This window comes from Colias eurytheme, chromosome 18, assembly GCF_061535395.1.
Source record: "Colias eurytheme isolate Ceu_HAF_F1 chromosome 18, ilColEury1 Martin Lab GWU primary, whole genome shotgun sequence".
NCBI lineage: Eukaryota > Metazoa > Arthropoda > Insecta > Lepidoptera > Pieridae > Colias > Colias eurytheme.
In genome coordinates, this window is record NC_142997.1 from 5825292 (window position 1) to 5849202 (window position 23911).

General features: G+C 34.2%; 5 protein-coding genes across 8 annotated transcripts; 3 read left to right on the forward strand and 2 right to left on the reverse strand.

Annotated features, from left to right (window-relative positions):
• Positions 1–253: 253 nt before the first annotated feature.
• On the reverse strand, positions 254–6647 carry Wdr37 (WD repeat domain 37). Its single transcript, XM_090112297.1, has 9 exons — positions 6266–6647; positions 6067–6180; positions 5520–5711; positions 4774–4946; positions 4131–4359; positions 3743–3881; positions 3520–3589; positions 3030–3206; positions 254–662 (listed from the first exon to the last, which is right to left on the reverse strand). Exons 1-9 carry the CDS (start codon positions 6441–6443, stop codon positions 537–539), a joined length of 1398 nt encoding a protein of 465 aa, XP_089968423.1. The 5' UTR covers positions 6444–6647; the 3' UTR covers positions 254–536.
• Positions 6648–7146: 499 nt separating this feature from the next.
• On the forward strand, positions 7147–15067 carry Ada2b (Transcriptional adapter 2B). Of its 4 annotated transcripts, none has more exons than XM_090112350.1 (10): positions 7147–7329; positions 7415–7474; positions 7552–7693; positions 7782–7999; positions 8272–8344; positions 8809–8962; positions 9670–9892; positions 11312–11379; positions 11884–12022; positions 12835–15067. In XM_090112350.1, the coding sequence occupies exons 1-10, from the start codon at positions 7219–7221 to the stop codon at positions 12973–12975; spliced, it is 1329 nt and encodes a 442-aa protein (XP_089968476.1). In that variant the 5' UTR covers positions 7147–7218; the 3' UTR covers positions 12976–15067. The 4 variants fall into 4 exon arrangements, with proteins under 4 accessions (XP_089968476.1, XP_089968477.1, XP_089968478.1 ...); XM_090112351.1 differs by having other exon boundaries at positions 9670–9877; XM_090112352.1 differs by having other exon boundaries at positions 11317–11379; positions 12835–12970.
• A 16-nt stretch (positions 15068–15083) lies between these two features.
• LOC149900664 (cyclin-dependent kinase 20-like) lies at positions 15084–17300 on the reverse strand. The gene is made up of 6 exons (XM_090112711.1): positions 16953–17300; positions 16555–16743; positions 16302–16423; positions 15958–16072; positions 15523–15750; positions 15084–15170 (listed from the first exon to the last, which is right to left on the reverse strand). Exons 1-6 carry the CDS (start codon positions 17148–17150, stop codon positions 15084–15086), a joined length of 939 nt encoding a protein of 312 aa, XP_089968837.1. The 5' UTR covers positions 17151–17300.
• A 953-nt stretch (positions 17301–18253) lies between these two features.
• LOC149900665 (UDP-glycosyltransferase UGT5-like) lies at positions 18254–20355 on the forward strand. Its single transcript, XM_090112348.1, has 4 exons — positions 18254–19192; positions 19310–19532; positions 19667–19886; positions 19986–20355. Exons 1-4 carry the CDS (start codon positions 18362–18364, stop codon positions 20284–20286), a joined length of 1575 nt encoding a protein of 524 aa, XP_089968474.1. The 5' UTR covers positions 18254–18361; the 3' UTR covers positions 20287–20355.
• A 633-nt stretch (positions 20356–20988) lies between these two features.
• On the forward strand, positions 20989–23020 carry LOC149900666 (JNK1/MAPK8-associated membrane protein). Its single transcript, XM_090112444.1, has 4 exons — positions 20989–21385; positions 21627–21836; positions 22062–22231; positions 22594–23020. Exons 1-4 carry the CDS (start codon positions 21153–21155, stop codon positions 22872–22874), a joined length of 894 nt encoding a protein of 297 aa, XP_089968570.1. The 5' UTR covers positions 20989–21152; the 3' UTR covers positions 22875–23020.
• The last annotated feature ends 891 nt before the right edge of the window (positions 23021–23911 follow it).

Genomic DNA, 23911 nt, shown 5'->3' on the forward strand with positions numbered 1-23911 from the left:
CTACTAATAAAAGTAACAAAATGAATTTTTAAAGTTCCTAGTAATCTTCTGGAATCAATTTCAATAAAAATACATAATATCAAAAATTAAAAATAATATCAAGTATGAAGATGGTCTATAAAATGGAATGCGCTATGTTTACGTGAGCGTGATATTGCCGCGAACAAAGTTACGTCGTTAGATACCTAAATTTGAGTAACGCAGATTTGTGACAGCGTCCTTAAAATACGTTTAGAGACAGGCGTTCAACATTCCACGGCGAGCTCAGATTACTTGGACGGCTGCACCGACCAGCCAGTACGGTTTAAGCCGCAGCTGAAGAAGTTTAAGTACCCCAAATCAATTGATCCTATAGCAACTGATTTGGATGTACCTTATATAATTGAAATTTATTCGATAAAGATTTTTGGATACCTACTACCTACACGAAAGGGTTTTTCCGCGAAGATCAGCCACTATCCACAAAACAACTTACAGGATATTTAAAAACCGCCGCTTCTAGAACGTTCTAGAACATTCCACGGCGAGTACATCGTTCAGTTCTCCTTAGAAGGCTGCACCGACCAGCCGAGTATGCGCCGGTCGAAACCGCAGCTGAAGAAGTTTATGTTCGACGTCATGTCATCCGCCCACGCTACTGATGTTACCATACGACGGTGGCCCTGTAAGTTAATAATTGGTATATTTACGAGTCTTGTTGTTTATGTGTATGATTTTATATTGCTGAATATTGTAATTGTTGATCGCTGGTTACAAAGAGATTGAATTGCTCACACATGAGCGTATGAAAAGTGGCATGTATTTGATGGAATAATATTTGTTGAAAATTTGATACGGAAGTCAGGTAATTGCCCGACTGGTGTAAGCGAGCGTGCGAGGTAGCGTCTTTCCAAACTATACAAGGCCAGTACGCAACGGTGTGAAACTAATCACGTATAGTTTGGAAATAACTTTTTTACAAAGTTCTTCCAATCTATACAACAGCAGTACGCAAATACTCGCGTATACTTTGTAGTGAAGTAAGTAAGAATAGCGCTCCAAAACATACAGCGCCAGTACGCATGCGGACTAATCGTGTATGTTTCAGAGTAAGCGCGGCGTCTCTCCATTGCTCGCGTTTATATTATTGTATTGCTGTTTTGAAATCTATTATTAAAATGCATGTGTATTGTGTATATAATGTTGCGTACTGATCGTATATTTTTTGTATCGAGGATGCTTGTGTCTTCGTTCCCGACTATACTGCACGACTTACAATTGACAATAGTGCTAAAATGTAAGAATCTAATAAGTCCAGAAGAAGACGGTTGCGAGGCGACGGAGCCCCTCTTCGCGGGGCTCCTATTTTTGTGTAGTTAAAAAAAAAACACGAACCTAACCTAACCCATAGGTAACCCTTATTTGTATCTGTTACCTATTTATTTTTCTAAGCTTACCTAATAATATTTTTATTCCATATTTTACTGAATCAATCAAGAAGAATAAAAGTAGATAGATATAGCTGTACAAGTCTTTGATTGCCTATATATTTATTATTTCGCTCAAGCGTAAGTGGTGTTAGCTATATTTAGTTATACATATTTTGCGTACTGATCGTGTATAGTTTGGAAAGAAGAAGCAAGCATCCGCGTTACAAAGTATACACGATCAGTACGCAAAATTCGTGTATATATTGTAATAACAAACTTAAAAACAGCATTACAAAGTATACACGAGCAGTTTCCTATGGTTGCGTTCTGGCTATGTATAGTTTGGAAATACGCTGCGAGGTATCGTATACGTTATACTAGAAAAGATGCGCATAATCTTTTCTTTCGATGGCTTATAAACAATCGTTGCGCTTTAAAATAAATATATTTTTCATTGGCTTATGAACTACTTATACTTAATATTATAAAGTTGAAGAGTTTGTTTTTTTGAACGCGCTAATCTCAGGAACTACTGGTCATATTTGAAAAATTATTTCGATGTTAGATAGCCCATTAATCGAGGATAGACCGGACTCTCAGTGGAGTTTCGTTTGCAAAAATCGCTGACCTAAATCTGACTTCTGATATATATTGTATAGATCCCAGACATCCTATAGACAGATGTTGCCAATCAGTTTTGTGGTCCCCCTGCCCGCACCCCGGTAATTAAATATGGCATACAAAGAAAAAAATAAAAATTTCCAAAACATGCCGTGTGGGGTATCAAATGAAAGAGCTTATTGAGTAGATCACGAATATATAGCATACTATATACATTTCTTACACTTTCTCTAAGATTTTTTAGAAAATTTACGAAAATGGTCCATTTTTGAGTTAACTTTAAACCACTATAGATTGAAAACTCATGAATATATTTTTTAAATTATTATTTTAAATAATTAACAATAGTCCATTGTTTACGATTCAATATTTCGTACAGAGAAATAGTTGCATGGGGGAGTGGGGGGAGCATTCAAATATGGCGAGTATATTTTCAAGTTCATATAGTATATAGTTATTTTCATCAAATCCACCACATAGCTCACTTATATTATATTACGAACTATTGAATCATAAACAATGGACTGTTGTTAATTATTTAAAATAATAATTTAAAAAATATATTCATGAGTTTTCAATCTATAGTGGTTTAAAGTTAACTCAAAAATGAACCATTTTCGTAAATTTTCTAAAAAATCTTAGAGAAAGTGTAAGAAATGTATATAGTATGCTATATATTCGTGATCTACTCAATAAGCTCTTTCATTTGATACCCCACACGGCATGTTTTGGAAATTTTTATTTTTTTCTTTGTATGCCATATTTAATTACCGGGGTGCGGGCAGGGGGACCACAAAACTGATTGGCAACATCTGTCTATAGGATGTCTGGGATCTATACAATATATATCAGAAGTCAGATTTAGGTCCGCGATTTTTGCAAACGAACATCTCCTTGGAGCCTGCTCTAGGAAGGCTATAGGCTATATATCATCATGCTAAGACCAACAAGAGCGGAGCAATGCGGGTAAAACCGCGAGGCACAGCTAGTATTATATACCTGTCTGCTGGAGCGCGGCAGTCGTCCCAGCCGCTGCCCCTGCAGGTCGAACAGCCGCACCTGCCGGTTGTCGTGCGGGATGGCTATCAGCCCGCCGCCGCTCACCGACACTCTGTTCACTGACGAGTCCGACCTGATTGTGGCTAAAGCGGAACGCATGTTGCGCACGTCCCACACCTGGGGGTAAATAAAGATAAAATATTTGTTTGAGTGAGCCGTTTCGAACGTTTTGTAGGAAATTTCTCTATTGTAAGTTTATCTACCGACAACAGATACGAATATCTGTTTACAGTGGAGCAAGTGTGACGCCTGCTGCAATTCAAACCTTCAAATCCGTGTTTATCGTAGTGACCACGACTGTCAGTCGCTGTCACCAAGACCCAATTTCAGAAATTGAATTTCTTCTACAATTTCAGTTTTAAACGCCTTTTAAACACAACAAATTTATCCTACTTATTTTGTAAATTATGTCAATCCATAATAATCTTACCTTAACTGACCGATCATCTGAACCAGATACGACTTTGTCCTCTCGTGTGAACACAGCGGATGTGACGCTCCTAAGAACATATAAGATAAAATAGAAATAGATCACTGCTAAGTGATAAAGTAGCCTAAATCCAAATACTTGTTATTAACTACATTGTTACACTATTTTTCGTAAATATTAAACAAATTCAAAACATTAACTCACAAATAACAAACAAACTCACTCAGTATGTCCCTGGAACACGGACACGGAATGTATCGGCTCTCTAAAGTCCCACAGTCGGAAAGTCGTGTCCCTCGAAGCGGTAACAACCAGCCGCGAATTGTGGTGTGCGGACGCGTGCGTTAGTTCGTGATCGTGACCTAGACATAATAAAAATAAGTACTTGTTTGTAATGTTTACTAAATAAATAAGTGAATTGAATAAATACATGTCTGTATAAAAAATGTTGTGTGGTTTTATGAAACCACGGTAAAAGTGAAACTTAGGCACAAAATTATCGTATTTGTAGTTTGTACGATAATTATCGTACGGTTCGATCGTCACGCGACATGCGCTACACAGACCAAAAAGTTTGAGACGATGTAATAAAAGTTTCACTTTAATAATACCTGTCAATATTTGCAGACAATCTCCTGTTTCAACATCATATAAATTAGCCGTTCTGTCCCACGATGCAGTGATCACATGATCGCCACCCGTCAGCCAGTCTGCAGCTACCACCACACCCAAATGTCCTGTTAGCTCTGTGAGTGGAGTCCGGAGTACTTCTGGCCTATCGCTCTCTCCGAGGCTCTCTTCACCGCCACCTTCAAGTTCTTCCTCTGAAGATTGGCCACGCTACACATATTAAAAAAAAAATCAAATTAAATCACAGCTTTGTAACTGTTAACTGAACATGCAATATACCTACTACAATGTTGTGCATACATGTAATATATAACTCCTCAATAAATAATTGACCTAGTTGTGTCTTGTTAACTAAAATTACTTTTTCATTCATAAATCAGCTTTTAATATTGATCAAATGTATGTTGATCAATATGTGTATTATATGTACACAGCTCTAGAAATATATTAAGCTGTACAATACTTTAAAGTGACATTATTCAACAATAATAATATTATACTTTTTTATTATATTTATTTTATTGAAACTTTGCTACTCCTATTGAAAAAACAATAATATAACAATACGGACATAATTCGTCAAATCGACGACAAGCGCCTATTTCGCAAGAGAAAAATACTTACTGGTAAATCCCAATTAACAGCAGCTTGCCATACATGAGCAGTATTATCGCCACTACTAGTGAGCGCAATGTCTCTGCTGGGATGGAACTTGATAGAGTTGACTGAACCAGAGTGGCCACTGTACTGCAATAAGCATTTGCCCCACTCTACACTCCATACGCAGGCAGTGTGATCTGAGAATGGTGCCAGAAACTCTTTTAAAATATATTTAACACTTAATATAATATTATATAAATCTCGTGTCACAATCTTTGTCCTCAATGGACTCCTAAACCACTTAACCAATTAAAATAAAATTCGCACACCATGTGCAGTTTGATCCAACTTGAGAGACAGGATAGTTTAAACATGTAGGTACCACGGGCGAAGCCGGGGCGACCACTAGTTATTTTATATGTAACAATGAAACAATATAGAAAATAATTTATAATTCAGTCTACTTTTAATTGATAATTATGATAAAGATACATGAAACAATAATCAATCATGATAATAGATTTTTTCAACATGGCAAAAATATTCAAACAGGCTAGAATTTTTTGACTTTAATAAAATATATAAATGTGAATAGAAAAATATTAACCATACTTCAAATTCTTCTTCCGTTAGATAGCATGCTATCTTCTGATTAATATAAAGCAAAATATTTTGTAAGGTTATATTATACAAAAACAATAATATATCCTTACACAATACACAATACAATCTGATTATTTTTTAAAGTTTTTTGAGTTATGGATGTTTACCTGCTGATGCAGTTCCAAAGAGTGCTTGACCAGGTCTTGCTGATGAGACATCCCATATACCATCCTTGTGCCCAGTGAATTCTCTAACAAGCTGGCAACTATATGTTGGCGCCTTGAAGCTCGACACAATCTTACTAGTCTGCACTCTTAATTTATGGCTAGTTTTCACCTTTTGAGAGTTATTCTGAGATACTGGAATATCATAAGATTTAAAATCCAAAGTTGGACAAGATTTCATGGAAATGAGCCTCATTATGTACACCCTTTTTAACAAAAGACAATAGAATACAACAATAAAGACAAATCTAAGAATTTATCTTATCATAATTTGATACTATGTTTATCAATCATTTGAATTGATAACTTTTTAGTGTATTATATCAACAAAAAATAAATTTGTGAGATTTTAATGGTCATAGTCTGTTGTTTGTGTTCTTGTTAATTTAATCACCTCTAGATATTATAGTATGTGTTTAATTATATTTATAATAATATTCATTTTTAATAGATTGCAGTGTGATATTTATTTATAATAATTATTACTTACTTTTTGCTTTAGAATTTTTTCCTGATGTCTCAAATTCAATATAATCATTTTGTTTGTCACCAACACAACTCTCTCTCTCAAGTTTTTCACTTAAAATATCAATTTTCTCTTGCACTAAAACAATACGAAAAGTATTAGCTGTTGTAATATTTTAATCACACAGACAGAGCCTTCAAAAAATGTAAACTTGTTTACTTACAATTCAGATTTTCCGAGTAGAGAAGGTCAAATTCTTTTTCTATCTGAGAAAATAATTCGTGCAATCGTGATCTAAAGACAGGTGGAATTGATGTCTCAGAATCTTCCATTTTTAAATAATTGGATAAACCTTCGGAACCCTCTGCGAGTGCCTGAAGCCTTCGTTTACTAGATTTCATGTTTGGTAACTAGTTTTAACTCTTGCTACACAGACAGGAAGATTCAATCAACTATCACATTACATTGCACACGTTTATTACGGAAGATTTTAAAATAATAATATAGCTGTCACGTAAGATGTATAGTATGAAAATTTAACAATCGCAAACACGTGTAGTGAATTTATTTATATGTAATTAAACATTCAATCACTTCACAACAATTTGCAAAAATAATATTGGCATAAAGTTGCCAATTTCAGCAATTTGATAATTGACATTTACTGAACAATGACAGCAATATTTCTTAAATTTCTTATTTTTCCTGTTGATGGACGCTTGTTCTTTTTTGCTGTAGATTTTTATTATGGTAGTTTACTTTTTATCAATATTTTACGATAGTAAATATTGTAATACTGTGATGGTAATTATGTGTGATAAGGTAATATCCTCAGAGGAATAATGCTCTGAGGTAATATCTGAAAAAAATATTTAAATTGACTAGAACGAGACTAGAGCAGATTTAAAATTCTGAATGTCATTTAAATAAGTTCAATGTTCTTTATTATATTTTGATGATTTCCAAATATGCATGCAATCTTTGAAATGATTGAAAATTTTTTTGCTTATTTGTAAATATGATCCATAGATAAATTATTTATTATCTGTGTTTTTATGCTTTTTCTACACCAGCTGTAAACTTTTTTTTATCTGTGATAAAATATGGCTGCCGCGTAGTTGACGAAAAACTGCCAAAGTTTGTTAGCTAATTTTTATTTAATGATTTAATTTTAAGATGTCTTTTTCTGATTTATACGCAAAATATAATTGTACTTATTGCCAAGAAGAAATAAACGGTGTACGTGTAAGATGTGCAGAGTGCAAAGATTTTGATATTTGTTTGCAGGTAAATTACTGGTGTCCTTGTCATATAGTTTGAAGTTTTGGCGCTTAATTTAAATTTATATTGTTATGGTTTCATAATTTTTCAGTGTTTTTCACTGGGTGCTGAAATCGGACCACATAAAAATGATCATTCCTATCAATTTATGGTAAGTTTTTGCCCACATTTTTCGCTGATTTATAATTAATTAAACTCACTATTTTAATTTTATTATTATTTACTAAGGACGCTGGCGCTTTTGGTATATTCTTGGGTCGCAACAATTGGTCAGCCAACGAAGAAGTAAGATTATTAGATGCAATAGAACAATTTGGTTTTGGGAATTGGGAAGATATAGCTAAGCATATAGAAACACGGACTCCAGAAGGTAAAGTGTTCGAAAAATAGATGGTTATCAAGAATAACTTAGTTTACATTATAATTATGATAGATTTAATGATTATTCCTGATTGCAGAAGCCAAAGATGAATATATAGCTAGATATCTGGAGGGTAGCATAGGTCGGGCGACATGGGGTAATGTGGAAAGCACCAGTCGACCATCCTTGCACTGTCCAGATAAAGATCAGGGGCCTCTCAGTCCCAGTGCTGTCTCACGTCTCCCACCCTTATCAATAAGTGCAGATGAAGCTGCCCAACTTGGATATATGTCAAATAGAGATGACTTTGAAAGAGTGAGTATCATCTACATCTATGCCAATATTATAAAGAGGAAACATTATTTTTCATTTGTTTGTGTTGTGCTCCAAAAGTATTGAGCTGATTTTAATAATTTTCACTAATAGAAAACTACATTCTTACTATTATTAGGCTATATTTTATTTGGTTTTAGCGGCTATTTTTGTATAATATTGCACTTATGTGATTGATTAACAGTAGTTTTAAAACTGAATAATGTTTTGTTACATTGTAGGTACATCTTTCTTTAATATTTTCTTTGTTTTAGGAGCATGATCATGAAGCAGAACAGTTAATATCAACATTATCACTCAATCCAGAAGACGATGAACTTGATGTTGGTGAGTTATAGACAAAGTTGATTGGGTATAATATGTTCTTTAATTTTCTAAGTTGCTTCCATGGTATTATTTTTTTATTTAGGAAACACAGCGGTTAAATTTTTGATTCGATATCCCCGAATTTCATTATTTTGTGCTGTTTAATTGATAGCTGGCGTGTGAGTGTGATAATTAGACATTTTGATACTATAATGGCTTACGATTTTACTTAAAGTTGCGTTTTTAGTACATAAATAACCTTAAAAATATCATTTTCAATTTCGATTTTCACAAAAACAACGCATTTTTGTTGGAAAAGAAAAGCAGTTTGTTAAAAAAATCCACTACCAGCTATTGATTAAACAGCACAAAAGAATAAAATTCGGGGACATCGAATTAAAAATGCAGCTAACACAGCTTACTTCACACTATTTCTTTTTAATTGTTAAATATGTCAATGTTTAGAATTTCATGAACTTTTTCAGCGCTTAAATTATCCCAAGTGGATATTTACACACGGCGGCTGAGAGAAAGAACAAGAAGAAAAAGGCTTGTCAGGGACTTCCAACTTGTTTCTGTGTTCTTTAACAACCAGCGCAACAAACAAAAGACACTAGGAAAACTCGCCAAAGAGAAAAAGTAAGTAATGTCAATGAAGTCAATGAAATTAAAACTTTGTAAAGTGCTTGTACAATTTACATTTTTTATTAAAATAGCAAAAAAATCTTTTAAAATTATATAACATGTGAATATATATTATGTTAAATCCGCTCAAGCCAATTTTTTAATCGGCAAACATAGCTGTTTTTTAGGAGAAGTGAGGAAAATGTTTGTTTTTGCTTATTGTCCACAAAGACTTACTATTATTAACCATAATTACGTACATTTGCGTGGGAGATTGCACCTTTTTCATAACAAATTTCACTTTATTAGTTCAAGTTTGATGCCTCTAACCTTATTAAAATAAAATACTTTATTATATTGCTTACAGACACACCCAATTTAAATAGCTGTTGCAATTTTGTGTTTACCACAGCACTACAAAGTTGGAATTGCGTACACGTAAATAGAATGCATACAATACGCAAAGTCTAATCGAATTAAAAACAATCCATACTAATATTATAAATGCGAAAGTAACTCTGTCTGTCTGTCTGTTACTCAATCTCGCCTTAACTACTGAACCAATTTGCATGAAATTTGGTATGGAGATATTTTGATACCCGAGAAAGGACATAGGCTACCTTTTATTGCGAAATATGTACCACGGGCGAAGCCGGGGCGGACCTCTAGTATACTATACATCCACATTTAGTATGCATCTTAAAATGGTACTTTTTCCGCAGAGAGTTCACGGAGCGTCTCCGCTGGACCGCGCAATTCTACGGACGCGCGGAACACACAGCAGTAGTAGCCGGGCTCTGGCGCGAGCGGGAACTACGCGTACGGCTCGCGGAGCTCCACCGCTACCGGCTCGCGGGCGTCACGCGGCTCGAGGAGTGCGCGCACTACGAGCAGCACGCGCACCACCGCCGGCACACGGGCCACGCCGACGTGAGAATACGACTGGTACCTTTGCTTTTCGCTTGCGGTACATACGGAGTGACAACTTATGTGAAAGTGTTGAGAGTTTAAACTTGATAAGTTTTTCGTTGTTGGTAATGAAAATTACGTTTGGTTAGGGAAATGAAAGAAAGAAGGAATCTTAAATTCGTAAAGACATGTACTTACTCTAATAAGTAATATGGTTTTTAAATACGGTTCTGATTCAATGTGATAGGAACCCTTGTTTGGTTATTTGGGGAGCTAGGACTTAAATATGATGATTGTAACTATTATTGATGCACTTAAATTTTCTAATAGAAAATCGGAGGCGTTAAAATAAGTTTTCACTTCAATAATGGGCATTTTTTTGCACATTTTGATTGGTTTGCGTGAATACTACCCTCACATGGTAAAGGTTGGTTCTGTGGCTGAGTGGTATGAATATATTTTGATCATTTTGATGTATGTTATATGATTTAATGAAAGTTTACTTTTTCTCTATAAATTATTTTTGTTGCTTTTAGACAAATATTTGTTTTTTTTTAATTATTTTTATAGCACCGAGCTATATAACAAATATGTACTTACATTATTAGTATTTCAGAATAAGTTAAAATTGGTACTTAAAATTTGAAATAAAATAATATTAGGTAACTATAACTTTGCATGAATACAATGAGAAAAAAAAAAATACTTATCTAACTTCGACGAAAATGCATACGTAATAATGGCGTTGTATTCATATTTCAATTGCATTTTAATTTTTTTTCGTGGGTAGTTACATTTTTTTGTTTTATGTTTGACAGTTTCATCCATTTCTTGTGCATGGATTATATTATAAGTTCATGCTTCATCAAGACATACGCTTTTGCTTCCGCGATGTTTTTCGTTGGTAGCTGTTTAACTATGCATGATGATTCTCATAGTTAAATGTAGCGGCATGATATAGATATCATGTTACATTCATCTGTTCTAGTAGTCTTTTTAGTTTCTCTTTCTATTAGTAGTGACAGTATTCATAGAGTATTGTTTCCGACGAAGTTGTTCGTATTTGATTTACAGGATGAACAAGGGGATTGTAAAAAAGTTGTTTTATTATGGGTTTTAAGCTGTATATTAAAGGGTTATTAGATTTAAAAAAATAATATGCACAGAACTAAAATGAAAAACTACTGAACACAATCGTGTGTAATGTTTATATCGTGTTCTAAGTGGGCACTTTACATAATTGGCATAGTGTTAAAAATGTAATTCTACTATGTTAACTTCATAAAAGTGGGATTTATTTCTTTGGGTCAAAACAAAAATTTATTTAAAAATAAACATATTATTCATTAATTCATTAACGCTTCATCTGTGTTCTGTAACGATGTGGATACTAACACGAGCCCCTCGTGTCGTGTAGTTGTGTGTTTGATCCCGTATAACAATTGTATTCGCCAGGGCAGCAGTGGGTGTCTGGACACGCAGACAAAAGAGCAAACGCAGAACGCGCAGCAGCAAAGAAAAAAGTAAGTTGGATATTTCTGGTCTGGATACCTGGCGATTTTAAGGTGTTTTGTGGAGTTTTTTTGGTAGTCCAGACTATTTTGTTTGTTATTTTTCTTTTAACAAGAAAAATTTATATTATAAGCTGATTTTATTTGATTCTAAAAAGTCTAAGAGCTAGCGCGCACGAGCAACTTTGTCTCCGCAACTATTTTGTCTCTCCCATCAATTTGTATGGGGAGTTGCGTCGCTACGTGCGCGCACTTTCATACTAGCCCATGGGTGGAGAGACAAAATAGTTGCGGAGACAAAGTTGCTCGTGCGCGCTGGCTCTAATAGATCTATTTCAGAAAATTTTATGTAAATGTCAATTTCTAGGTCGCCTATAGTTTTTACTTTATTACTTCTTTCTTAATTTATCATTAATATCCAAAAATAAATCTCAAAATCCAATCGCGACGTGGCGCTTACCTGCAATTAATATAATTTCAATATATTTTTAATATATAAAATATCTATTCTTACAGAGACGTCGAAAGCGTCTCAAGTTCCACCAGCCCAAGGTGCACACGGGACGGAAGTACCGCATGTGGCTGCTCCAGAAGGAGCTGCTGCAGCGCCGCCGCGCCGCACCAGAGGCAGCTGCTCAACACTAACGAGGCGCAGGTTTGTGGTGATCCGGCTCGAAGGACCATTTTTTTTTATGTCTGAGCAAGCAAAGGAGCAGGCGGGCCACCTGATGTTAAGTGGTCACCACCGCCCATAAACACTTGTAACACTAGAAGTGTTACAGGTGCTTTGCCGGCCTTTTATGGACAAATAAGCTCTTTTCTTGAAGGCCCCAATGTCGTAGTTGTCCGGGAACACCGCAGGACAACATATGGACTACTTGAGTCGTAGTAAAGTGCAGAGAACATTTTATGTGCATTCTTTCCTACATATAGGATGTTATTAAGGTTTCCGGCTCGAAGGACCATTTAGTATATTGTACTAGTGTATGCTAAAGTACACTTAAAATGATAAAGGATAAAAAGATATAGAAGAAATTTAAGACTAACGGATTTTAATCACGATGGCCGTGGCATGGCATCATGCGTGGTGGAGACCTACCTATAATGTGTTCAGATTACATAATCATTTCATTTCCAATCACACCTTATTTCAGTATTCAGACGATAAGTACGACAAACTTGTATAAATTAATTTCCCGTCTTAGATAAGTGTAAAACCTCAAATTTCGGTTTACCAACTTATTTTTATTAACGTGATAACGTTTTTAAAATCGTTTTAGTCGGGTGACATGTTCAGAAACTTGTGAAACACCAAAACCTCACGAGCGCGATCGCAGGTATAACGAGAGAGAGACGGACCGATCTCCCGTCTCATCTCGAGCGCTGCCACTGCATTATGTTATCACGTAAACATCTCGATCGTAAACCTACTTTACAAACAACCAATTTTTTTTATTTTCATTTCAGCTATGCAACAATCTCAGTCTAGCCCCAGCTCAATATATCACACTCAAGGGTATGCTCCTACGCCGACCGGCAACGCCGCACTGTGAGCTTGACCACGCGCTAAAGCATTATCTCCATGCTGCTGGTTGGATACGAAACTAACAGATATATACGAAAAATCACTGTGAAATATTCGGACATGTGAAATATAACAGGATATCAGTGTGAAGTGAAGTGCAAGTGAAAACGTTATATATAACAAGGAATCACTGTGAATACCTATGCGCCATAAATCACTTCACTTATGTGAATTGGAAAATGGTAAAAATATTGTGCATGATAAATTTATAGAGTGTACAATATTCATAGTTCAAATCTATGGAAGAACATTCTGTGAAATATTACTGGGTGAGTGAAAATTTAATTTATCGTGATTATCGCAAACTATGGGTAGTGAAAATTTATGTCAATGTGAAGTAGCTGTATAGAAATATTGGCTCTATGAAAAGTAATTCGTCATGGATTACTATCATCTATGTTGTAATGTATGTAGTGGTCTATTAATAAAATTATAAGGGGTAATGTGTAATTCACTTAAACTCTGGTGTTAAGATGGCACTTTAGGTAAAAAGTGTTGCATACATAAACATAACGCATAGAAGTAAACAAGCATTTCGCTTAATCTTAACTTGTCAATGTTTGCTTACAAGCTATAATTGCCTTCATTGGTTAGACACCCTAACTGTGTATGTATGGCTGTTTCACAAGAATTTTTGGCCATTTATTGGAGAATACCATAAGGCCAACTCTGTCTTGTATCTAATTTTAATAGAGATTGATTATAATTCTTGAATAAAACTTCTGGGTCATTAAAAACATGCCCATTGCATAATATTTAATTTTAGAGTTATTTATTATCAGTTGATGATTCTATTACACATTTAGTTCAATCAATATACATAACAATTAAAGATTTTTTTTCGTTCCTATATAAGTAAATTTTAGTAAATATTTATATTCAACAATTTTAGCCACTTTTTGTAAATATAGTAATATAGTTTTTATAATATTTTAAATCTCATACAGAGAAATAGGAATTCAACTTGAATATTATTTTGATTATAGGCAAATTATTTTCATACCTGCAGTGTAGTTAAAAACCTTGTAATGCCCCTTCCTGGCATTATGGTAATAAACATTTTTAATTTAGTTTAGTTTAGTATTATTATGGTAATGTTTGTTTGGTGTTGGCCAAAAACTATAGGAACTCAGTATTTAAATTACTAGTAAGTAGCGAATGTATAAAATTGATATCTTTTAACTGTCTAGGCTGTTACATAAGTATGTAGAATACCTCATTTTACGAGAAGAATTATAGAATTCTCAACTAATTTGTATTAGTTAATTGAATGTTGTAAATATTATAAAGTATATGTTGTAATTTTCATGTATTTTTGTTTGTATGTTATCTATTTATAGAATATTAAGTTCACATCCTCGTCATTCTACGAGATATGATTCGTGGATTTAAATATCAAAAGTTGTGTAGTACGTAAAAAGACATTGCCTAGATATCTAAAATTAAATAATAGAGTTAAATGGTTGAATATGATTAACTATGTAAAATGTAAAAAAACATTCATAGGCTGCGTTTTTGCATATGTGTATTATATTTTCTTTTAGTTATCAAGTTGATTATTATATGATTGGGTTTCATTGATCTCTCTAAGTGTCACTGCAGTTTTTGTATTTATAGTTTCAAAGTATGTATATTATTTTATGTGCATACAAAACATTGTAATACCATATTGAGGGTTGATTTTTACAAATTAAACTTGTGTTTCTTATATAAAATTGTCACAAGAGATGTTAGTATAGTTAACTAAATATAAAAGTTTAATTAGCTAGCCCTATGTTATTACCTTGTTGGTTAAAACAGTAAGGATTACTATGTTATGGGTACTTAATACAATAGTATTAAAAGGGCTATTGAAACATGTAATTCTAAATTAAGGCTTCGTTAAAGCAGAGATGTAGAGAATACAAATATTCGAATGTTCTAGAATAATTAATATCGTTAGTATTCGTATAATAGAAACAACGGCTACATTTATCCAAGCCTTATCTAAATTCGATTTACAGCCTAACCCTGTACAATGTACATATGGTGAAAGTACAATTATATTAAAATGTCATTTTTAGGTTATAATAAATATAATGAGTATTCAGGGGTAATAAAATTATTTAATATGAACTTTGTTTTCATTTATTCATTTCGATTTATTTGCAGTTGGTTTAGGCATGTCTTCTAAAGTAGCTGGCGCTGGTTTTGATCGAAACCACGAATGCCTTAATGCCTGAAATAAAATACGTGTTGTTATCATTGACTTACCTCATACAAAATTAATAAACACCTAGACTCACAATCGTCTATAATAATTAATAACTAATTTTAGCAGGCGATTCATTGAAATTAACACCTTATTTAATTGCAGTATTGTTCAAAGACTTGTACATACTAATAGGCGTGTAAGGAAACTCTGCCCAATAGACGCGTAGGCAGAGTTTCCTTTGCAATTTTTGAGCGTGATTGTGAATCGAGTTGTTTTCTATGTCAATGGTTGTTATACAAAAAGTTTACAATATCATTCATGCAGATATATTTTATAAGGTACTTTGCTTGAAATTACCTTAAAAATTTTCGCATACCTCTTTAGCCGGGATCCTTTTCTTTTCATCGTATAAAATGAAAGATTTGACAAAATGAATAGCCTCCGGGTCCACACCAGGTAGTATATCCGTCCACGGCATTGGCGGGGACTCGGGGAATGTTATCTTATGGTAGTCGGGTAGTTCGGAATGGCCCGGCCACGTTTCTTCTGTGGGCGTGCCGAGATGCTGTAGAACTATCGCTAGCTGCTCTATATCTGATTCACCCTGCGAGATGGATAAGTCTTTTGAAAATTGTTTACTATTGCTTAAACGAGCGTTGCACTTCCGGTTACTCTAATACTTTTATCTTATATCTATCCTCATACTTCAAAGCCGGTGCAGTCGTTGATTATTTTTTGCGAACGAACGATAGACGAGAGGAGGATATTTAATATTATGTAAATACTTTAAATTATAAAAAGAACTTCTTACAGAAAAAAGTGGTTGCTTCGTTATCATCTCGGCCATAATACAACCCACAGCCCAAATATCAACTTTCTCACTGTAATATCGGGCGCCATACAGTAATTCGGGTGCACGGTACCATCTACAAAAATCGCATTAGTTGTGAAATATACTCTGTGTTAATAATTATTAATATAAAAAAAAGTTTTGACTTGCAATTTTAATTAAACTTTGGAACCTCGTTAAACATCTACAGGAATGTACTTAATGTGATTCCGTGAACAGGAACGAATCCGCGGTAACAATAATGTACAATGTACATATAGGTCATATCATGATAAAATATTGAAAAGATTGAATAAAAAATATACCTCGTGGCGACTTGATGAGAATATGGCCGACCGCCATCGGGCCAGTATAAGCGCGCTAATCCCAGATCGGCTATTTTTAAAATCCCTTCATGATTTATGAGCAGATTTGCAGGTTTGAGGTCCTTTGTTAGAAATAAATGGGATATATTGATGCATACGTTTAAAAAATATGTTATATCTCAGTTGGCTTTATCATTGTAAGAACTTATAGTCCAATAAAATGAAGATATTTTTTCCATAAAGTTCTACTTACTCTATGCATTACATAATGAGCGTGCAAATATCTCGTTCCTTTCAATAACATTTGTGCGTATGATTTGATTCTAGGGACGGTAAGTTCTTGTTGATTATGATGCAGCATATCCCACAATCCGGAACACATGTATTCCAGTACTAAAACAAGGCTCATTCCTCGGGGAAACATGTCGTAGAGTTTTATTACCTAAAATTAATAGACTTAATAAACAAATGTTTTCATATTAATAAACCGCTGGGTAAGGATACAAGAGGCAGTTAACTTGAGTCTATAGCAGATAGGTACTTCCTATTTAACGATCTTTTTTAAATTTTTTGTCAAGTAAGAACGGGAGTTATGGTACAGAGAAGGGTCAATAATTAAACATCCTATTAATATGAGTAAAATTTACTGACATATTTACATCGTAACAGTTGCAGTGCCTTTATTTCTCTCATAACATTGACCGGTATTCCATCCTCGAGATTTTTGATGAGGATTTTCTTCAAAGCAACTTCTCGACCGGTAGGTAAGTGGCGAGCTTTAAACACAAGACCATGGGCACCTTCACCTATTCGTCCAACAACGGAGTAGCTTGATATATCTCTGTCCATTTCAAAACAAGGAAAATATGATTTTTGCTCTGCTTTGTTGCGCGAATGTGTTGCTAAGCAACCGAAAAGCGGTGGCAAATTGATAAAGATTATGATCAACAACTATAGACAATATAATATTGCAAGCAAAGCGTTATATAATTTTCCGCTACCTAAGTATAGATTGTCTAATCTAAAAATGAACGCCCCTCCACTGTGTTTACGCTCACATTCAAAGTACGTGTATAGACGCAATACACACAAATTGGTCTGCCTCATTGGTCGTTCAGTCCTCCAGTCCCGTCCATGCCCGAACGACAGGACCAGTTGGCCAACTAGTGCATAAATGACGCGATGCACGACAGAACGGACGTGTCATTCCGTACATAGCGCGCTCTCCCCGCCATACAATGCTAGGCACCTGAACTGATCGCCCGATTAGTTGACAAATCAGTGCGCGAGTGTCAAAGTTTGCAGTAGAATCGACGCGCGCACACATATAAAGTGGTTCAATAATTATTTGTCCTCACACATTGAAACAATTAAGTTTAGTGGAGGGGCGTTCATTTTTAGATTAGACAATCTATACCATCATATTATTATCTAAAATCTGTGTATGCGGGTAGTTACGCACATTGACGGTTTTGAACGAAAATCAGGTGCAAACCAAGACAGAACAGTACACTTTAAAAATATACTAATATACCTATATTTTATTCGCATAAAAAAATCGGGCACCTAGGTTTGCTATAAAGGTCACAAAAAATAAAACTCAAGGGCTGCAGAGACTTGTTTAATGTTTACGCTTGTTTTCGGTTTTGTAAGAAATATGTATATATATAAAAATCCGAGATGAACAAAAGGGGCTAAAGATAAAACGATTTAACTATATTTGTCTCTATTTTGTTGATTTTATATTTTTGTTTTTAACTATCTATCATATACTATTTTAGGGACAAGACTTCGGAACATTTGGAATAGATGTAGTTATATTGTTATTAGATATAAAATAAATAAAGTATTATGAAATCATTCATTTAGATTTCAAATTAAAATTTTTGTAGCGAGCAAATATAAAGTAAGCATTGCTCAAATTATACCGTACCGACCTTGCTTGGAACACTTGTGTTTAATTTATATGTTTGATTAAGTGTGTCGTTCGGGTTACCAAAGGAAAGGTACCATTTTTACTTCAGCGACTTGAGACTGAAGGCGTATCATAAACAGACAAGATGACGTGGCTTCGGCGAATAAGCGTGGTGTTTTTATTATTTCTTGCTTGTAAGGGTGTTGAAAGTGCATCTATATTAGCACTATTTTCTTCCTTGTCCTTCTCTGATCATCTTGTGTTCAGGAGTTATATTTCTCTACTTGTTCAACGAGGACATTCGGTTGTGATGATGACCCCATATCCAGGTAACTTTAACCCACAAGAAATGGAACGGATAGTGGAACTAAATGTTGGAACTGAATCAGCGCCATTTTGGGAGGAATACAAGAGATTATATACCGATACCGATGACTATTTTCCACGACTGAAAAGTATGAATGAACTATCTTTAAAATTAGCCATTGCCCAGTTAAAGTCGAAACCGATGACATCTTTGCTAATTAACCCGAATGTCAAATTTGACCTCGTTATAACAGAAGCTGATGTACCACTTTTGTATGCGATTGCTGAAAAATATCAAATTCCACACATTTCTATCACTGCTTCTAGTGGAAAAATCCACCAGTATGAATCTAAAGGCACTCCGATTCATCCCATACTTTATCCAGACGTCAATACCTTAAGCCACAGAAATCTAACGCGATGGCAAAAAATTGTTGAGATATATCGTTATTTCAGCACGAGAAACGAATATTATAATAATTATCTTCCCCTTTGCGATGTTGCTGCTAAGAAAATGTTTGGGCTAAATAGAGAGCTCATAGAAGTCGAATATGATATTGACATTTTGTTAATAGCTAGTAATCCACTTTTAATCGGCAATAGACCAACTGTACCAGCAATTTCTTTCGTCGATCGCCTTCAAATTAAGCCAGGATTTCCATTACAACAGGTAAATGTATAAATTATTGTTGTTTGTGTAGTTAGTAGGTATGTTTTTAATTTTTATTGGTCGGATTCTTATTCTTATTCTCATTAAATTGTCTTATTCAAATTAAATTGTTCTCAGGAGTTAAAAACAATTTTGGATTCAGCGCCGAAAGGTGTCATATACTTCAGTTTTGGCGCCATTCAGGAACCAGAACATCTTTCCAGTAGTATACTGCAAACTCTGGCTGATGCGTTCCGAGAGATGCCATTTATAGTACTGTGGAAGATTGGCAACACGACAATGGTGAATTTGTCAGGAAACGTGATTGCCAATGTTTGGTTTCCTCAACAGGAAATTTTGGGTAATTACCAACTTCTTATATTCATAGAAAATCCTTCCTACTATTCTAAAGAATAATGATAACCTGCCTGCCTTTTGGATTACTTGAGACGTTGCCGGTCTATGACTATTTATGTTTTTTTATTTGTATTTCAGCTCATCCTAATGTTAAGGCTTTTATAACACATGGTGGACCACGTTCCTTAGAAGAGGCTATTTTCTACGAAGTTCCAATAATTGGTTTACCAACAGTGCGTTCCAGAAAAGTCTTTATTAGTGAAATTACTCGATATGGAACAGGAGAAATTTTGGACATTTATTCTTTGGAAAAGGAGACTTTGAAACAAGTGGTGACTGAAGTTGCAACGAATAATAAGTACGTTTGTGTAATAGTACCAGACATAATATACCAAATTAAATCGGTCAAAAGTGTCTCTCTAACAAAAAACTAATTTATTATTATGTTACTTTACAGGTACAAGAATGAAATGATAAAATTGAAGAGTATGGTTGTGAGCCCCGTGATTTCCGGCCCTGACAACGCTGTCTGGTGGACGGAATACGTTCTACGCAATGGCGGCGCGAAGTATCTACGGTCCCCAGCAGTTGGCATATCATTCGTCAAATACTACATGTTAGATATCGCTGGCATCTTGCTTTCAGTATCATTAATATTACTTTCGGCTACTTACTTCATGTTGCGTATAGTTTACAGACGACTTTATGCCCGCTTTGTTAACAAATTTGGAGATAAAGGAAAGTTTAAAGCATTGTAATGTAAACAACGTTAGTAATTCTTGTTTTAATTTATTATTTTCTATTTATGTTACTTATTCTAATAAAAGTTTATGATTCATTAAAGTATTTTTAATAAAAAATGTGTCTTATTTTATATTATGTCCTCGGAAAATTAGGAACCTATAAAAACTTGTACATAAGCATACCATATCGAGTAGTTTACTATTATTTAATAAAATTAAAACAGCTTGAATTCATAATGTTGTTGCTACCATGCTGCTACACTTCGCTTTTCAAAAGTTGAATAATCATAATATTTTTCATACTACACTTTATCCACTTTTTTCTGCTTCATCGCAAGATAGTTACAATCGTAATAGTAGTAGGATAGGATTCCATACTAAATAAGTGTAGATTGTAGACTGACTGTGATAGTGTTTAGAAATTAAAGATTTTTGAACTGATTTTAAACGCGATTTATTACTTTCCCGTCGTTCCGGACACTTAAAATCGCGTTTTAAATGCGTTAAAAATCATTAATTTCTAAATGTATAATACTCGCGTAAATTTAAACACTAGAAAATACTGTGCTAGTGTTGTTAAAAAGATTAAGTACTTAAAGTCGTAATTTTTACTCGTAGCTCAAATACCTTGCTGCCATTTACAAACTGTCAAATGTCTAAAATCTTCAATTACGAAAATGTCAAAATTTGATTTTTGAGTTCAGAGCTGTGGTTCAGAGTTCCGTAAATATTTTGTTTTGGAAATGGGAAAATAATTTAAAAAAATGAAAGCGCTCTAAGTGAACGTATAATCTATTATCGTATGTCGTTTATTGTGAAGATACCGCTTTCGAAATAGATAACAAGTTCTCGGTCGTACATTGTCTTCAAACTCAGAAAATATGTCGGCTGTACGAACTTGCCCTGGACTTTACTGTGGCAGGACAGAGTTATCGGATAACTCCTGGAGTGAATGTGGAGCTTGTCCCCGAGGATATAGAACCAATGCATCGAGCTATTGCGTTGAGTGTGCGGATGAGCCAACACTGTACGACTGGCAGTATCTTGGTTTCATGGTTCTTCTGCCTTTAGTTCTCCACTGGTTCTTTATTGACATGGTCGCTCCTGGAAAAAAGTAAGATTATGAAAAGTTAATCCATTTACTTACTCTATAATTAAAATACATACCTATACTAATTGTTTTCCTAGGTACTGTAAAACATGAATTTACTTGTTTTAGTTTTGTATTTCTACAATTTTAGTAACTGCAATTTAAATATCAGTTCTTGATACTGAATACTACTAGTATGTGAATTTAATTTAAAATTGAAATAAAAAACAAAAAAATATTATTTATGTCCAATTAAAAATTTCAGAAAAGCAACAACAGTGACGCAACACTTCTGTGCGTTCATAGAAGTATTGACAGGTACAATAGGTGCACTACTAGTGTTGCCGCCTACGGGGTTGCTAGCTCTCCATGTGTGTACACCGAAGGCCCTGTCAGACTGGTACACCTTGCTGCATAACCCTCAACCGGATTATAAGGAAACACTGCACTGTACACAAGAAGCTGTGTATCCGTTGTAAGTTGTGAAAAACATGCATATGTAATATAGAGCACATACTTTTAACTTTGGTCTGTATCATGAATTTAAATTCAAATTTATTTATTTTGATTCACAATGTGTTACAGTTTTTTGAACAAAATTTATGTGCAGAAATTAATTCTGTCTTGGTACTTCTTTTTCTATTTGATTTTTATAGATTAACTAGATTTCAATTTTTTTTAAAAATGTGATGTATTTCAGATATACCATAGTACTACTGATATATGCATTCAGTCTGCTACTAACTGTGACATTAAGGCCAATATTACTTGCGTGGCTTAAGAACAACGCCGGCAAGCAGGCCATCTACAGTGCATTGTATTTCTACCCCATATTGGTCCTCACTCATACTGTAGCAGCGGGATTGATATGTAAGTTTAAACTTTATGCTCAATTATTATTAGTATAGTAATTTTGATTGTTATTTGAATGATTCCTTTTTATTCCTGCTAAACGGCTAAGTGGCTTCTTACTCACAATGTCGACCAAAATCGCTTGTCTGTGGCACCTTATTTTGCATTTTCCGAAAACTGCATGTAATTAAAAATACGATATCTCTAAAGTTGTGTATGGGAACTGTTTAAAAATTTTTACGAATATACTGTAATACACATAAAAATGGATTAGTCCGGTTATTTTTTTTGTATTTTTATTTTTTGGACACAAATTTTGACTATATGTAATGTTCAGAACACACAAATAGCAAACTATATTCATATTTAATCTGTTACAGATTGTGCCTTCCCCTACATCATCATAATCATATCTATGATGACATCAGCATCGCACTTCTCGATAAAAATCGATCAATCAGCACCCGCGCTCCTCGTTTCATCCGTGAAAAACGCGAGAAACCTCATCATACTTCTCGGCCATTGGCTGATACATGGATACGGCATTATATCGTTAACCGGCTTCAAGGAACTATGGTATCTGACGTTAGTACCAGCTCCGGCTCTGTTCTACATCCTGACCGCGCAGTTCACGGACCCAATGAAGATTCACAACGATTGACTAGCACGCAGCACTTTAGAGAAAATGGTGCTTTTTTGATCTTCGGCTGCTCCCAATGAAGAGCCGCGCCGTGTGAGGCGCAGACAGAGACATTTTAATAATAACAATGACATGACATTATTTACCAATTATACTTGGTAATGGAATACTGTGGGTGTTTGATGAAATAAGGTGTTTGAGGTGCTTAGAACATTTTTAAAATGCGGTTTGCACTTATTGTTTATTGTAAATATGTGTTTTTATAGTGATTATGTAAGTTATTAAAAAAAAATTGACTTTTGAAGAGGATGATGAAAACGCAGTTTTTGAAATTACTCTCAGGCTTTGTATAAAATTGAATGTTTATATATTAACTTTATTTATGTTTTCATATTATAATATTATTTAAATTAGATTACTTTAATTTTTTAAGATTATCGATGCGTGGAAATGCGTGTAAAAATAGTATGTCAATACATATTCAATTAATAATATTCAATTAGTAATAAGGTAGAAACATGCGAAAACTAGGTGTAGTATCTAGGTATATTATTTATTTATTATGATTAGGTGTTCTACTTTAGATATTTAGTGAAAAAAGGATGTAAATAAAGGCAAAAATAAAATAAAGTGACTGTTAATTGTAAATATTAATTCTAACCTATTTTGTAGGCAATTAAAATCCTTGTAATAGCGTATTCTATACTCTATATTAATGCATCTTATAAAATATTACATACAACCAGATATTTGTATAATATTTACTTAAATTAGTTAAAAAAATGTTGGTGTCTCTGGTTCAAACTATTGATGTACTAAGTCAAGTCAAATGTTATGAATATTTCAAGAAAAATTAGTTTTGTAAAAAGTTCATTAATTCAAATAGTGCTTAGTATATTTCACACATTTTAATTAAGTGATCGTTCGCGTTGGTTTAATATTGTTTCCTCTTAACAAACGATTCGGATCTCTTCACAATCGACAGCGTTGGCCCAACAAATGATCATCAATGTTTGCCGCCATTACGGCGATTTTAAATAAACATCTGCAATGACGGT